Source organism: Balaenoptera ricei, chromosome 9 (genome assembly GCF_028023285.1).
Source record: "Balaenoptera ricei isolate mBalRic1 chromosome 9, mBalRic1.hap2, whole genome shotgun sequence".
Lineage (NCBI taxonomy): Eukaryota > Metazoa > Chordata > Mammalia > Artiodactyla > Balaenopteridae > Balaenoptera > Balaenoptera ricei.
Genome location: NC_082647.1, coordinates 28,558,092 through 28,574,171, shown reverse-complemented (window position 1 = coordinate 28,574,171; position 16,080 = coordinate 28,558,092). Strand labels below are relative to the sequence as shown.

General features: G+C 40.2%; 3 protein-coding genes across 14 annotated transcripts in view; all 3 read right to left on the bottom strand.

Moving 5' to 3' along the window:
- Positions 1 to 16,080, bottom strand: part of CADPS2 (calcium dependent secretion activator 2) — a 555,896-nt gene that overhangs the window by 370,358 nt on the left and 169,458 nt on the right. The gene's annotated exons all lie outside the window — the stretch shown is intronic.
- RNF133 (ring finger protein 133) lies at positions 8,948 to 10,081 on the bottom strand. Its single transcript, XM_059932667.1, has one exon. The coding sequence runs from the start codon at positions 10,079 to 10,081 to the stop codon at positions 8,948 to 8,950; it is 1,134 nt and encodes a 377-aa protein (XP_059788650.1).
- Positions 13,253 to 14,167, bottom strand: RNF148 (ring finger protein 148). The gene has a single exon (XM_059932666.1). It carries the CDS (start codon positions 14,162 to 14,164, stop codon positions 13,253 to 13,255), a length of 912 nt encoding a protein of 303 aa, XP_059788649.1. The 5' UTR covers positions 14,165 to 14,167.

The following is a 16,080-nucleotide window of genomic DNA, read 5'->3' as shown; positions in this document are numbered from 1 at the left end:
CAACTGTTCTCGGTCAGTTTCGCCACTGATGGAATAGGAAATTTATATCCCTTTTTTCAAACAGTGTTTTGAGTATTATATGAAATAATACAGTAAAATAAGCTTTTAATCAGTTATGCGAAGTGTGATCCGTGGACCAATGCCATGGATTGTTACCTGTCCCCCGACAAGTACAGAGAGTATGTCTGTAGAAACTTGCAGTGACGTGGCATTGCCATGACATCCCAATACATGATTTTGTACCAACATTTTGTTATGAAAATGTCCAAACATACAGAAAAGCTGAAAAAAGTCTGTAGTGGTTTGAAAATCACTGACTTAACTGATCCTATTCCTTTATCAAATGTGAAGAAATCATTAAGCTAAAACCCACAGCAAACGATCTCTTTTGTTCCGACATTTACCTTCCATCTAGATTCCACAAATAACATTTTACTCAAGTTCTTCTTTCACATAACTATCCGTCCCCTCCCTCAGTCCAAATTATTTTCATTATACATTTCAGAATGAGTGAAATGCATGATCTTGTGTTTTTACAAAATAATCCACAATGGATTGAAAATAATACAGGTCCTTTGCTGCCGATACATCATCTCAAACTTTTTTTTTTTTTTTTTGAGAAGATGGATGATGTCCTCACGTTGACAGAGAAATTGGGAGAAGATATTTCTAAAAACCAAATTATACTTTCCACAACACTATCAGCATACCAGAGAATGAGCTACTGTCCTTTCAGAGATGGAAGGTTTATAAAACATGAATCTTGAGAATTGCGAGTGATTTGCTCCTTATAAGCCAAGAGCCTACAAGCAGACAAAGTTCCAAAATGAAAAAAGAATTTTTGGAAAGTAAATCAATCTTAAAAGCAAACATTCTGTTAAGTCAAAGAAAAATGAACCCCAAACCTTTTGAACTACATTTCCCTGGCATATAATGACTCTCGCTAAATATCTGTTGAACGATACCTTGCAGTTATTTGTTTTTCCACCAGATGGCAACTATGGGTGGAATAACAATGATTTTAATCTCAACATGTGATTTTCAGGATTGTGCAAGACTTCAAAGGTATAAATCCAGTCACCCTTCCAGAGCTTGAATTCCCTCACCACCGCCGCTGCCACCACCATCAAAACGACATCCAAACCACCAAACTCCTCTAGGGAAGAGAAACTCTCGGCTCTCGGAGGCAATGGCCTGTCTATGGGCAGGACCCACTACCTGAAAGTTCTTTGTTTACAGGGGCCAACACTCTCCTTTTAGCTGTCACTCTCTTACCTACTTGTAACCCCTGTAAGAGAAGAGACAATCTAAATTCTCCCCAGGCCATTCTTCAGGTGTTCAAGTCAGCTAACACTGTCTTCAACCTTCCAGGTTAAACACTCCTCAGATGACAGGGCCCCCTCACCAACCAGAAGAGTGAGGGCTCTCCTGGCACATGCCCCAGTTTTTCTCTGTGTTCTAGCACAGGGCCCTTGCTCCTTTCAGGCCTTTGTCCAGTTGTTCATCTTCTTGACAAAGCCTTCTCTATTTAAAACTGCAACTCCGGGCTTCCCTGGTGGCGCAGTGGTTGAGAGTCTGCCTGCCAATGCAGGGGACACGGGTTCGAGCCCTGGTCAGGGAAGATCCCACATGCCACGGAGCAACTGGGCCCGTGAGCCACAATTACTGAGCCTGTGCATCTGGAGCCGGTGCTCCGCAACGAGAGAGGCCGCGATAATGAGAGGCCCGCGCACCGCGATGAAGAGTGGCCCCCGCTTGCCACAACTAGAGAAAGCCCTCGCACAGAAACGAAGACCCAACACAGCCATAAATAAATAAATTAAAAAAACAAACAAACAAACAAAAAAACTGCAACTCTGCCTCTGACAAATTCCCATCCTGTTTTGTTTTTCTACACAGCACTTATAACTATTCAATAAATTAAATTTTTTTTTTTATAATTTCTTTCCACTAGAAAGTAGAAAGTAAGCTCCATGAGGGCACTGGGTTTATCCACCCCTGTATTTCCAGGGCAAACCAATATTTAATGAATGAATGCATGAAATGATTCATCAGTGAATTTGGCACATAAGTAAAATCTCACCATTAATGTGAAGAAAAGGACAGCAATTCCAGTTACAGAAGCAACACTGCTATTAATGCAGTAGGAAAGGCCACACACCTTAAGATGGCCTGCTTAGATGCTCAATGGTGCTCCTCTTGCACTTACTTTCAGCTACAATGTTAAAGATACTAAACTGAGTCTCCCTCCAGTGTTTGTGAAGCTGGTTTTATGGATCCAAACCGAGGAATTTACATGATTCCTTTTTGAATTTCATCTACAGCCCACTGTTTTAGTATGTTATTTTCAGACCTTTAGTGAACAGGTGGTATTAAACACTATCCTTTTCCAGTGCGGACTACTCAGTCCAGTGCATGGATTGCCCTAAGCTGTTTCTGCTTCTCAGGTTTTTTTTCTATCTTTCTACTTTGAAATTCATAAACCGTCTAAAATCTATTCATTTCCTCACAACTCCCTTGGCAATGTGATAGTGGTGGCAGAGAAACCAGAACTGGGAGAGAAAAGGAGCAAGCATTAATGCACAAGCCATGCATAAATCAGAGCAGCTGGATACCTGAAATACGCCTAAATGTGTCTCTAGAAAACTTAACAGCAACTATTATTTGTGTCATGCTTTAAAATTCACAATTATTTTCATTTACGCTATTTCTGATTACAACTGTATGATGCATCCTTCTGTGAAAGTGAACTGACCCTCTGCGACAGAAGAGGTTCTTAAACTGGAAGGTCCAGCAGAATCAGCTAGAAGACTTGTTAAAACAGACTTTTGGGTCCTCCAGAGTTCCTGACTCCACAGGTCTGCGGTGGGGTCTAAGAATGTGCAGTTCCAGCAAGTCCAGGTGATGCTGACGCTGCCGGTCTGGGGACCACTGTTCCGAGATGCTCTGCCCCGGGGCAAGGATATGAATGTGCAGGCCACCTGATGTAAAGGCTTGGTGTTCTTTTCAATAGGCAACTGTGCTTCCTAGGCCTGAACTTTTAAAACAAACTGACATTATTAAGAGAATTATAAAAATTACTTTTTGCCCCTTTCCAACTTCAGAGGAAAGGAAGGCTCTATAAAACCCCTCTGACTAAAGTTTTTACACAAGAGAACTACCAATTCCAGAATCAGTACCTCCTAAATGGAAGCATCCTTTCCTAGAGCCTAAGTGTCCTTCTTCACTCAGTCAGACATACCCTACCCACACCCTCACCTGCCCACACTCCTCTTTCCTAATTATTTATTTTGAGATCTCACGAGTTATCACTTTAACCACCCTGCTGCTAGCACTCTCAACGCCTCTAGCTGGGATTTTTCTTCCAAGGCCCCATCCTTGAAGTCCTCAACACTAGACTTACCTAAACACTTTCTCCTTTACTTAAAAAGTAGCTTTTCAAGCTACCTGTAGTCTAGTGGTTAAGACCAGGAGCTGTGGAACCAGACCAAGTTCAGATACAGGCTTTGCCACATACTGGCTGTTTAACTTTGGGCAAGTTACTTAGCCTGGCTGGGTCTCAGTTTCCTCATCTGAAGAAGGGGGTACTAATAACATCTACCTCAGAGTTACTGTTAGGATTAAGTGGCTTTCTACCTGTTAAGTGCGTGTAACGGTACCCTGGTATACTGTAGCTGCTATTTTCACAACTACCTCATCGCCACTTTCACAGCCATCAGCCTCACTCAGGCTGCTACACATTTGAGAGAAAAAGCCATACAACTTTGTAATTGGAGATACAGGTCCAAAATAGTAACATTAAATTTCACATAATAGTAAATTACAATTAACGTGAATTGTCTTGTTAATAAATTACAACAACTAAGTACTGCCTTTTGCTATATTGTTCCAAGTACCTCATTTAATTAGCACAGACCTATACTTTCAGCTGTGTAATGAACAGCACCTATAAGTTCTTTGGGTTCCTCAAATTCGGCATACTAAAAATTTGAACTCCCCTTCCACCCTAAACTTACTTCATCTAACTGTATTTTCTACCTCAATGAATGACATCATCACCTCCTACTGGCCCAGGTCAGAAACCAAGGAGTCATCCTTGACTCTTTTTCTCAACTCCTTCTGACCCATACCCTTCTCTTCTGTATCCACTATGTGTTGCTAAACTGAAGATGAAAGCTACAGGTATAGGCAAGTTTTGAAACCACTGTGACTGTGGTCAGTAAGAAATGAAGTAGAAAATTCCCATCAGAAAATGAGATCAAAGAACATTATCCTGGACATGACCCACCTTCTATTCATCTCACCCAATTCACCTGCCACTGTTTTCATTCATATTTTCATCTTATCAACTCCTGGATTATTGCAACTACCCGCAAAATTCCCGGTCTTCATTTTCCTAAACCGAAATTCTACATGACACTCAAAACTTCTTTAAAAAAACACTGTTATTCACTGTTCCCTCCATGAGAATGCCCTCCGTCCCAACCCAGTAGTTCCATTTCAAATGTTATTTTCTTATTTAAGTGTTCCTTGCTTTTCCAGTTGAAATCCACTCCTTCATACTCCCAGAAGCCTTTAACAATTCCTCTCCATGAAATGTAACCCTTTATAACTTGATATTTAGATTTTTACCTATATTTTTCAGGAAAGTGAAAACAAGTAAATCTGAAGGAAACAGAGGATAAAACTAGAACCTGACTAATGTAAAGACTCTTTGGAAGAGCCCTATGGCAGTGGTTCTCAATCTGGTCTGCACATTGGAAACACCTGGGTACCAGGTACCTGGGCCCCACCCCAGAAGTCTTGGGTGCAGCAAGGGCATTGAGCATTTTCAAAGCCCTTCAGGTAGATTCTGACATGCAGCCAACGCTGAGAAGTACTGCTCTATGGGGAATATAAAAAAGAGTTGAGATTTATAAAGGATTCTTAAATAGAAGTAAAGATCTGGTGGAAATCAGTAGAGATGACTCAGGGTAGGCAAATGGTACTGCAGAAAAGAAGTCTTGAAGTCAAGGAATTCAGTAGCACTTCGTAGATAGAGCAGTACTAAAACGGCTTACAACTGGCTGTAGGCTGAAGTTGGAGAAGATGAGATGGGCTTGGAAAGGATGGTTAAGGGAAACTAGGCTTGGAATGAGAACCAAGAGCAAGTGGTGGAAATGAGGTCAAGTGAATTCAGAGGAGGAATTCTGAAAGAGGCGCTGTAAGTTGGGAGGTTTTCAAAGATGACAGAACTTCTGTGGCAGCAACGAATGTTACAGATGTAGGGAAGTTTCCAAATCAGGGTTACCCTGCTTATCAACAGTGATGAGGAAAATTCCTATCAGCAGCTGAAATCAAAGAACACATATCTTGGAGGTCTGACAAAGATGACAGCATAGTTGCAGAGGGAGGTGTTATAAACTGTGGTGTAGCTATTTTAAAAAGGGACGTTTTTTGGAGAAATTGTGGTGGAATAACTCTAACACCTGTGCCCAGGGACCAGATCATCTCTCTAACTTAAAGTACATTACCCAACCCCCCCAAAAACAGTTCTTACAGTTTAGGAAACCAGGTATGTATCTTAAGATATTTCTGTATCAGTAATTGTCATAACCCATAATCCTTATTTTTCATTACTAAGCACTAAACATTTTTTTAAATGAAGTACAAAACCAAATAAATTCTAAAAAAACAAACCCAGGGCTCCCAGTAAATGATGGAGCGGGAACATGGAGTTGCCATTAAATGGACTCCTTCGCAGTATCAACGTGTGAAGGCTTCCTCTGTACTTCAATGCATCTTCAAATTCTGATCCTTTCTCCCACTTGATTCCTGCATGCTGCTCCAAAAACCAGTGAGTTTTGCAGAAGGAGAAAACACTTTAACTGTATATACTAAGCTTAAATACCATCAGAAATGCCAGATCCTGGCTCACTAAATCCTTTGAAATACATTATTGTAAATATTATGGCTGACCAACATCTCTACAGGACAACTGCGTTATAACAATTCTATAGCAAGAGACAGGGATACGATCAGTGTAGTGTCACATAATACGAGGAACTATATAGGTAAATTCACCTACGGCATCGCCCAATCAGTGGTCAAGTGCTTTAGAATCATTTTCACTTCAGTAGATAATAAATCCAATTTATCCCAGTTATAAGGAAAAAAGTTTAATTCTTATAAGGAGTATCAAACCCCTACCTAGCGAGGTGAGCAGGGGGAATCAATTACCAGAGAAATGCAAAAATATATACAAAGGAGAAATGCAAGGGAAATCCATTACGACACTGGTACTGGGGGCAAAATAATTCATATTATAGCCCCACGCCATTATGGCAAAATACATTTGCATCACTAGGTACAAGAGAAAATGGTGCAGACCACAAAATAAGTAAAAATCTATTACAATGAATAATACCTAACATTTGACATAGCAGTGCTATTTCCAGGTTCTAGTTATTAAACCCAGAGTGAAAGTGGTTTACTGATCTGTTTACCGCATTCTAAAGACAAGGATTAAAACTGCTGTTTTGTTCTGACATAAGAACACAGCTATGGAAAGAATTTAGTCCACTGCCTGCTACATGGTAGGCACTCAGCAATAACAGTTCCCAAGTTCACTGATGTGACCTTTCCTTCCCCATTTCAAACACAGATTCTAACTATCCTTTAAAGAACATCTGTTGAAAATTCTCAAATCAAGACCACAAGCACACTGTGTTAAATGTTTGATGTTCACATTAACGAGAGACTTTACATGCGAATTTTTTACACATGAGGGTAAGTCAGGTCTAAGATTGACAATGATGAACAAAGTGGAGGAAAAGGAGGGAAAGAAAAGAAAGGAGAAAGCAATGAGAGTGCAGAGGAAGGATGGAAAGAACAATGTTGGCATCAGTGTGAAGAGCAAATAACAAATTCCTCAAGTGTTAGGTCTATCTCGGAACACGTACCCCACATGAATTTGCTGAAAGTACACAGAACTATAATAACCTGAGAACCCTGGGCTTGGGGACTGCCAGCATTACCAGATGCATTCATTTCCAGTGCTCCAATGATTCCAGCAGGTAACCAGAGAAAGTCAGTCTAGCCACCCCTATAAGCTGCCAGCCCCTCATGGCAGAGATGCCAACAGTGGCCAGTCTGAGAATGACAGCTTATTCTGGCTCAGGAATCCTACCAGATGTGGCTCCCACGGGGTCCTCAGTGTCCTGTCTCTTCAGTGTGATCTGTGGACCTTCAGGAAAGGACTCTACTCTGAAGATAAACTCAGAAAGACACGTGAAACAGTATTCCTGCTAAATCCTTCAGCAGCCTTGGTGCTATGCAAGTCCTTCAAAGAGCAGCTCTTGGGATTCATTTCATCAAAACACCTCTCCATGGTTGGGTATAAAAAAAAAAGCCTGTATGTACCAAGCAAGGCATCACCCCCATCTGGCCATCTGCCTAGTTTGTGCTGTGTCTCAGTTCTCCCTGGCCTTCGAGGAATGTCCTTCCTCCTTTAAATAGTCTTCTTTGGCATTGCAGTTAGAATCAACTACTGCCCTCCTGCCGGTCTCTGGATTCCAGTATTGTTAGCACTGAGCAACTCACGAAATTCCTCTTAATAAAGCTCTCTCTAGGGTTGCACAAGAAATCAAATCCCTGTGTCAGCCCTGAAGAGTTCAAAGCCCTTTGTTAAAATTACACATGCTAAATTGTAATACTGAATTCTGGGCTAAAAATTGTAATTTTCTATTTTCTCAAAGCAATCTGGGATGAAAATTTTCAGGATTATGTTCCCATTATTTTGTATGACTGGGATAAAACTGTCCAGTTTTTCAGATTAACACATAATAGTTACATTATTTAAAAGATAATAGTTATTCATTTACTCAAATATTTGAGGGTCTGGCACTGTGCTACATCCTGGGAATACAGTGAACAAAACAAACAATCCCAATATGTCATAATAACTTCTACATTGTGGTACTTAACTAAAAAATAATATGACATAGTTAAAGTGTCTTATTTAATTGCAAAAAATAAACTAGGGAGTAGGGTGGGACACATGGGAAATAAATACACTATTACTAAATATAGGAATTCTTCATTTAAGTCTTTCTATACATTATGAAAATGTAACAATTATGATAAGCAATACTGGGCACTGAAATATCTCCTATTCACTTAAGGAGTGCTAGTATTTTACCTTTAAAATTTCTATCATTATATATACGCAGATCACATAGGATGTACTAATGGCTGAACAGAACTATTTGTCAAAACACTAAAATTCTACGCAGCAAAATTTTCATGCCAAGAATGAAGAAAACACAGCACAATGACTTCAAAATTAGTATACTGTACTATAAATATCAAAAGATAAATTTTATTCTTCCTAGTATATAAAAGGTAATTTGTTTTTCAAACTTCATTGATAGTTTCTGTAATATAAGGAATGTGTAAATATGTTAACAATTTTCTTACCAAAATAAAGCCCAATATATATATATAATATATATATATATATATACAAAAAAATTTAGGGAATAAAGTTTGTCCTTGGTTGGGAATTCCCTGACGGTCCAGAGGTTAAGACCTGGCACTTTCACTGCGGGGGCCTGGGTTCGATCCCTGGTCAGGGAACTAAGATCCCATAAGCTGCACGCTGAGGCCAAAAAAATAAAAAGCAAAGTTCGCCCTTGGTTTAACATTCATGTGCATACAGAAATAAACATATATACTCACAGGAGTAACACACACTGACAAAAAGTTACATTTAGCAAAGGTGAAAAATGGGAAAAAATAATCCTGCTAGTACTTTTTTTCTGTCTCCGAGACTTGACAAAGAATGTAGAAAACTACCGAAGTAACAAAAAAAAAAGACACAAAAACCACACTTCAGACAAACTGCTTGTTAGTACTTAGGACCTGATTTCACAGACAGGTTTAATCCACTTCCTCAAAGGTCATGCTGTCAAGGTAGAGGATGAACGTCTGCTGCTACTGAATTAGACGGGCCTTCGTTCTGAGAAGTAGGGTGCTTCTCCTCCTCCACGTGGGTCACTTTATTTGACCTTCCTGCAGGAGGAGGTTCATTATTTGTGCCCTCTTCACGAGGTGAGAGGGTACCAGGCAATTCATTCAACATTAGAACTTGCAAAGATTCTGGTCCATCTTCAACATCCACCTGAATCCCCAAAGCTTTAAGAATGTCACATTTGCACATGGGGCATGTCCCATGGGCTAGAATCCAGGGGTCAATGCAGTTCTGGTGGAAAAAATGTTTACAAGTCAGAATACGAACTGTATCATTAGGCTTATAGAGTTCAAAGCAAACTACACAGCTATCTCCATTTGGACATACTTCTGTGTCCCCCTCTTTAAGTACCCGAAGTTGAAGCTGGCCACATGCTTTCCTGAGATCAGTTGTTAACCGCTGCCATCTCCTGTTCTGAATCCTTGCTACCCAAAGTCTTCTAATATGATAAAAGATGAAATACGCTAGTGTAGCGGTTGTGACGATCACAAAAGAGACAAAATAGTGATTCATCCAGATGATGTGTTTTCTTCCCACCTCAATCATGACTGTAACGTGAACTCCCTTCTGAATTAAATGCAAAACCTCCATGCCTTTCAAGTTACCAATCATCACCACAACGATGTCTTCAAACGCCTGATGAGACATGGGAAAAACCTGATTGCCAGTTCCTGGAAAGTTATAGATGATCACTCCGCCGGCTCCCTTCTCCACGGCCACCTTGATCTTCTGCGTGAAGGTACAGCCTCCCCGTTCAACAAGCGCGAGCCATGTCTCCGAGTTCTTCGATCTGCTGAAACTGGTACTGGGTTTACATGCATTTTGCATTTTTCCCTCTGGAGGCACGATAACTCCTGCCACTCTCTTCAGAGCAGAGCTTCTTCCAAACACTCCAGTCTCCCCCAACTCTGACAACATGCGATTCCCAACGTGAAATGATATGTTCATGTAAGCAGTCCAAACGGCGCTGGCTCTGCAACAGTGCTGGCTAAGCAGCCAAAGGAAACTGAATTTCATGAGCCAGGAAGAGGCAGTGTGGTTTCTCCGAGTGCCAATCTTGAGTAGACGCATCTCTCTCTTAGTGACTGAAGGACTAACCCAACAAAAAGATGTGGCTTCCACATCTGCTGACAGTCAACAGAAAATATTAAAATGAAAAAAATCTTCTGGGTGAAAACAAGTTCCACTGTCTTCCAGCATGTTTCTGTAAGAAATTCTTCAAGATGTCTTATGAGTTTCAGATGTTTTTTTTTGAGAGAAAGAGAAAAACTTTAGATTGAAAAAAAAAAAAATCCCAGTCTCACTACTGTAACTCTACATACTGCTTACTGTTGGGTGGCATGATTATGACATAAAAGACAACACAGCCAATTAGGTAAGAGCTTAGAGCATGCTGTACATTTATTGGCTTGACTGTTTCAAATGTTGTTATGGGTAATCTCAGTGTTGTTACAGGATGGATTCAATCCTTGAGCTACTACATGTAATGTTACCTGGTATCACGTTAAGCTGAAGAATATTAAAAATTATATAATGCAGGCATTTTAAAACCTGAAAGCATATGCAAGAAAGGCCATACGATTAACACTTTCCTTCACAGTGAAGTAAATATCTGTATCAAAATGGCAAGTTTTAAAACCATGAATGATAATTAAAAATTAGCACTATGACCAGATATGGGATAAAAGTGGTAAGTAACACTGTTTTTAACTCACATTTGGTCACAGTGCAAATTTTTTATCTATCACGTAAATATTTGAACTGAATTTATTTAATAAAGCTTGCTCAGAAATTTGTTGGACAGGTTTGGTTTTGATTTAACTTTTAAAAGTAGGGGGCTTCCCTGGTGGTGCAGGGGTTGAGACTCTGCCTGCCAATGCAGGGGACACGGGTTCGAGCCCTGGTCTGGGAAGATCCCACATGCCGCGGAGCAACTAGGCCCGTGAGCCACAATTACTGAGCCTGCGCGTCTGGAGCCTGTGCCCCGCAATGGGAGAGGCCGCGATAGTGAGAGGCCCGCGCACTGCGATGAAGAGTGGCCCCCGCTTGCCACAACTAGAGAAAGCCCTCGCACGAAACGAAGACCCAACACAGCTAAAAATAAATAAATAAATAAATAAAGTAGCTATTAAAAAAAAAAGTAGGGCATCCCGTTAAACTACTTCAGCCTCACTACCCTCACTTTTTTCTTTTTAATTAATTAATTATTTATTTATTTATGGCTGTGTTGGGTCTTCGTTTCTGTGCGAGGGCTTTTTCTAGTTGCGGCAAGCGGGGGCCACTCTTCATCGCGGTGCGCGGGCCTTTCACTATTGCGGCCTCTCTTGTTGTGGAGCGCAGGCTCAGTAATTGTGGCTCACGGGCCCAGTTGCTCTGTGGCATGTGGGATCTTCCCAGACCGGGGCTCGAACCCATGTCCCCTGCACTGGCAGGTAGATTCTCAACCACTGCGCCACCAGGGAAGCCCACTACCCTCACTCTTACATTGATTATATGTAGGGATGACAGCAGTAAAGACAGAAAAGACTAATCTCATTTCTCTGCAGACCTTGACATCTGTTAGTAATCTCGCAATATTTTGAGGGAAGAGGACGGGTGTAGGGGGAAAGATTATATATAGCAATATTAGTTTAGCACAGTTTACTTTGAACAAAAATGTAGCTATAGATTTTAAAAAGAAAAACTTCAAGGTCCTCACTTAAATTTAACCACTGACAACAGTGATGGTTAAAGGTCATAGATGCTTTTAACAAAATGCTTGCCAAAATCAACAAACATCGTTGGTGGAAGACCCCGCATACACTGTCAGTTCTGCCTATATGCTTGCTACACTTCGGCCAATGGCACAATATGACTTCAAAGCCAAAGAATGACATGTGAACTAACAAATACGGGCAGTCACTGGCACTGCCATACACTTTCTCAGGGGTATCTCTCAGTGGTTCTTATTCACCAGCTAGGAAACCAAAGCCAAGGATTTTGACCTTGGACATAAATGTCTCTGACCTCTATGCATAGGGTACTAAGAGACACTTTAGGTTGGGTCTCACCAGGACTACGGGAGCTAGTGTATTCTTATGAAATATCAGTCAACAACGTGACAGCTCAAAGTAGAAAAGAGGAAGGAGAAATGGTCCCTAAAGGCCCAACAAAAAGTGGCATTAAAAGAAAAGAACATTGATGTGACACCTTCGGGGCTCACAGTGGTCGATTTTCTTTCCCAAAGACCATTAATCTGATTTCCACACACCCACTCTTTAAAAAAGACAGTGAGGCACACAGTGTGTTGACTCACAAATTGCCATTTGAGTTGGACATCAATGCTTTAGCATATTATCCAGAGAGATTTTCATCAAAACAACAAAACCCACATCTTCAGGCCTCTCACTGTTATACAGGTGTTTATCTACCAGAAAAAAGGAAGAGGCAAAATAAGGCAAGAGATACAATTTGGAAAGGCAAATGAACAAAATTGCAGTTCTGCTCTAGGTCTATATTATCAAAATGTCCCAAATAGAGACATACCACCATCTTAAGAGGAGCATTTACTAGAGTCAATTCTAGAAGGAAAATTTGCAATCATAGCTGATTCACTATGCTAGGATTTAAAGGGCTCTAGCAAACAAAGGTGATTTGTTTTTTTTTTTATAATGCTGCCCTAAATTAGACCTATAGTAATTTAAAATATTTTTAGATACATAACCAGAAGTGCTACCATCTAAAATAATTATTTGGAACAGATTACCTACCCAGTCAATAGCTTTGGCAACCAGATTTTCTGGGTATTAATAAAATTAACCACGGAAAATTAAATCAAGATCTAAACCTATAATGAAGTTTACTGAACAGAAGTATTATTAGATATCAAAAATTAAACATATGGAAGCAAAGTATAAAAATTAGTATAAAGAAACTTTAAAATATTATGACTAATTCTGTGGCATCAATGTCACAATCACTGTAATTTGAAAATCAAGACTAATTTGCTTTTAATGTATACTAACGTCCTTATTTAGATAAAGGCAAAAATGTATAACAAAACACTAGAAAAACAGCAAGTTCAAATAGATGCACATGATATGGAGTTTTATTTTTAAAGCACACACATTTCACCCACTTTAGTACTTGCATAGACAAGCTGCAGTTGAATTTTCTCTCTACATAAAGTGCTAAAAGAGAATTCATCTTAACTGTAATCTTTGGTAAGACGCAGTTACATCTTCAGGAGATTCTCCGGGTTTCTTAAGTTTTCAGAATGTCACACTTGCACATGGGGCATGTCCTATGGGCTAAAAGCCAGGGGTCGATGCATGCCTTATGGAAAAAATGTTTGCAAGTTAAAATACGTACTACATCTTGAGGCTTGTATATGTCAAAGCAAACAACACAATTGTTTTCATCTGGATCTAGTTCCTTATCCCCTTCTTTGAGCACTTGCAGTTGAAGCTGCCCAATAGCTTTCTTCACATCTGCCTTTATCTGTCTTCGCCTCCTGGTGGAAGAATTGGGCACTCGAGGTCTCCAGGCACAGTACAGGAACAGGTAGGCCACTGTGGCAGCCAGAAAGGTAAACAGAGACATGACATAATGGCTCAGCCAGGGCATGTGCATTCTCCCCACTTCAATGATGATCGTCACATAGAATCCTTTCTGAATCAAGTGCAAAAGTTCCATGCCTTTCAGGTTGCCTATCATCACTGCGACCATATTTTCCGTTCCCTGGTGAGACATGGGAAATACTTTGTTGCCCGTACCTGGATAGTTATAAATGATCACCCCATTTGCCCCCTTCTCTGCTGCCACGTTGATTTTGTGTGTGAAAGTACAGCCTCCCCGTTCAATGAGGGCCAGCCAAGAGTCTGCTCGCTCAGGCCTGCTGAAATTGGTCATAGGATTACAAGCGTTCTGATTCCATCCTTCAGGAAGTACCACCACACCAGACACTCTTTCCAGAGGAGAATGATTCCCGAACACTCCACTCTCTCCTAATTCTGATATAATCTGATTTCCCACCTGAAACGTTATATTCAGGTGGGCTGTCCAAATGGCTTTTCCTTTTGAGTCAGGAAGGCTAAGTAGTAGAAAGATGCTAAGCCTCAACAGTCGAGATGAAACAGAACTGTGAATTGAAGGAGTAATTCTAAGTAGGCTCATTCCTCCATTTGCCTATTAACTGACAAACATGAAGAAAAAAAAACCAACCGTTGTAAAATAAAGAAGCTATCTTCAAGTGTTGGCAGTAGATAATTAAAGCACGTAAATGGAAAAGGTCTGCGTGGATCAAAGATATCTTGCTCCTTCCAGCATTTTTATTTTTGGTAGATTATCTTTCTCATAATGAAACAGAATAACAAGATTTGTTATTAGTACAATGTTATTTCAAGAAAATTGTGACTTCCTAATGGGGAAATTGTGACATCAGAGGTAGTTAAGCCAATCCAAGAGTTTATACTAGTGCAGTGCATACTGAAATCCTATTGGCCAAAAAGCTAGGCAGCAATGACTCATGATATGTACTAATCTGAATAAACTCTAAAGCAAAAAATAAATAATTTTTTAAAATACTTTGAGTTTCTTTTCTACTTCTGGATAGGCTGAAAAGCTGCCTAAACACTTTTTGCTCCTTGTTTTCCTATCTATAAGGCAAAGGAGAAATCATTCATGTATGAGTGTATGTCCCTGTCCGGTCACCAGTTCTCAGTTATGGTTCTGTGCTACCCAATATGCCATTCTATGCGAAGCAGGAACAAATCATTCCCTCTCTCTTCCAACATTAAATGCTTACCCCAGGCCTAAAGATTCAACATGAGGGTAATGTAATATAAACTTATACTGTTAGTCTGATATATTGCCATCTTGCAAGGCGAATTCAACTTTGTTCACTAAAATCACTACCAAGAACCTATACTATGTGCTGGGCAAGTACTAAGTATGGGTCATATATTGGAGAAAACACATACACCTACTTTGTGGAGATTATCTGGTGAGGGCAGATTTTAAACAAAAACACAAATGTGTAACTGCAAGTTGTGATAAGAGCTCTGAAAGGAAAACAGAGTATCAAAAGAAAGAACAAATGTAAAGGGGACCCAAACTTTGATTCGAGGCCAGAGGCCCAGAGCATTGCTCTCTAAGAAAGTGACAGTCAGTCTGAGGCTGGAAAGATACATCAGCATTATCCAAGGAAAGTATGAGCTGAGAAGATTCCGGGCAGAGGAATCAGCAGTTTCAAGACCCTAAGATAGTAAGGAACATGGCAAGTTACAGGATCTGAAGGAACATGAGTTTGGCAAAGCAAGAGAGGCAAAAGTTAAGGTGATGAGGGAAGGCAAGGCCAACAGCAGTCAGAGGTTCAGGATCATGAACCATAGACTAAGGATTTTGGATTATGTCCCAAGGACCAGAGAAACACACTGAAGGGTTTCAACCTGGGGAGGTGACTTAAGTGTTTCAAAATGTTCACTTTTTTAAAAGTGCACTTTGGCTTCCTGAAGTGGAAAATGGATTGGAAGAAGAGGAGAATAAATTGATGAGTGTCTTCTTTTAGGCAAAAGAAGACAGTGGCTGGGACTCCTGAAATAGCAGTAAGGATGTAGAGACAGACAAATCAAGTTACTGTAAAGGTTGAATTAACATACGTGGTAACCGGAAGGGTAGTAGTGGGCAGAGCAAAGGATGACCACAGCAGCTATCACAAGTCACTACATTACTTAGTTGATGCAAACTGTAGAATCTTTACTGCTTTAAAGTTGCTTTAATGCTTGTTTGCGTTTATTTTATATCTTCACCTGACTTCACTCAAGGAGTCAACAGATTGGCAACACTCATTCAAACATTATTTACTATACACAGGGCACATGCTATGCATGTACCAGGCATACTATAAAGCCCTGGGGATGCAGAAAGAAAAGACAGACTCCGTTTGCTTGTGTGTGAAATAGACAGCAACATTTAAATCAGAGGCATGTTAAGAATGCTGTCATTTTTACAAAAGGAATTACTGTACTCCCTGGTCTGTAATACTTTAGTTAACATTTGCCGTTAAAAATAAAATTGGAACCAATCAACTT

Bases quoted from the DNA above. Each gene is read 5' to 3' on its own strand.
- RNF133 (XM_059932667.1), bottom strand. From the start codon at position 10,081: ATGCGTCTACTCAAGATTGGCACTCGGAGAAACCACACTGCCTCTTCC.
- RNF148 (XM_059932666.1), bottom strand. From the start codon at position 14,164: ATGAGCCTACTTAGAATTACTCCTTCAATTCACAGTTCTGTTTCATCT.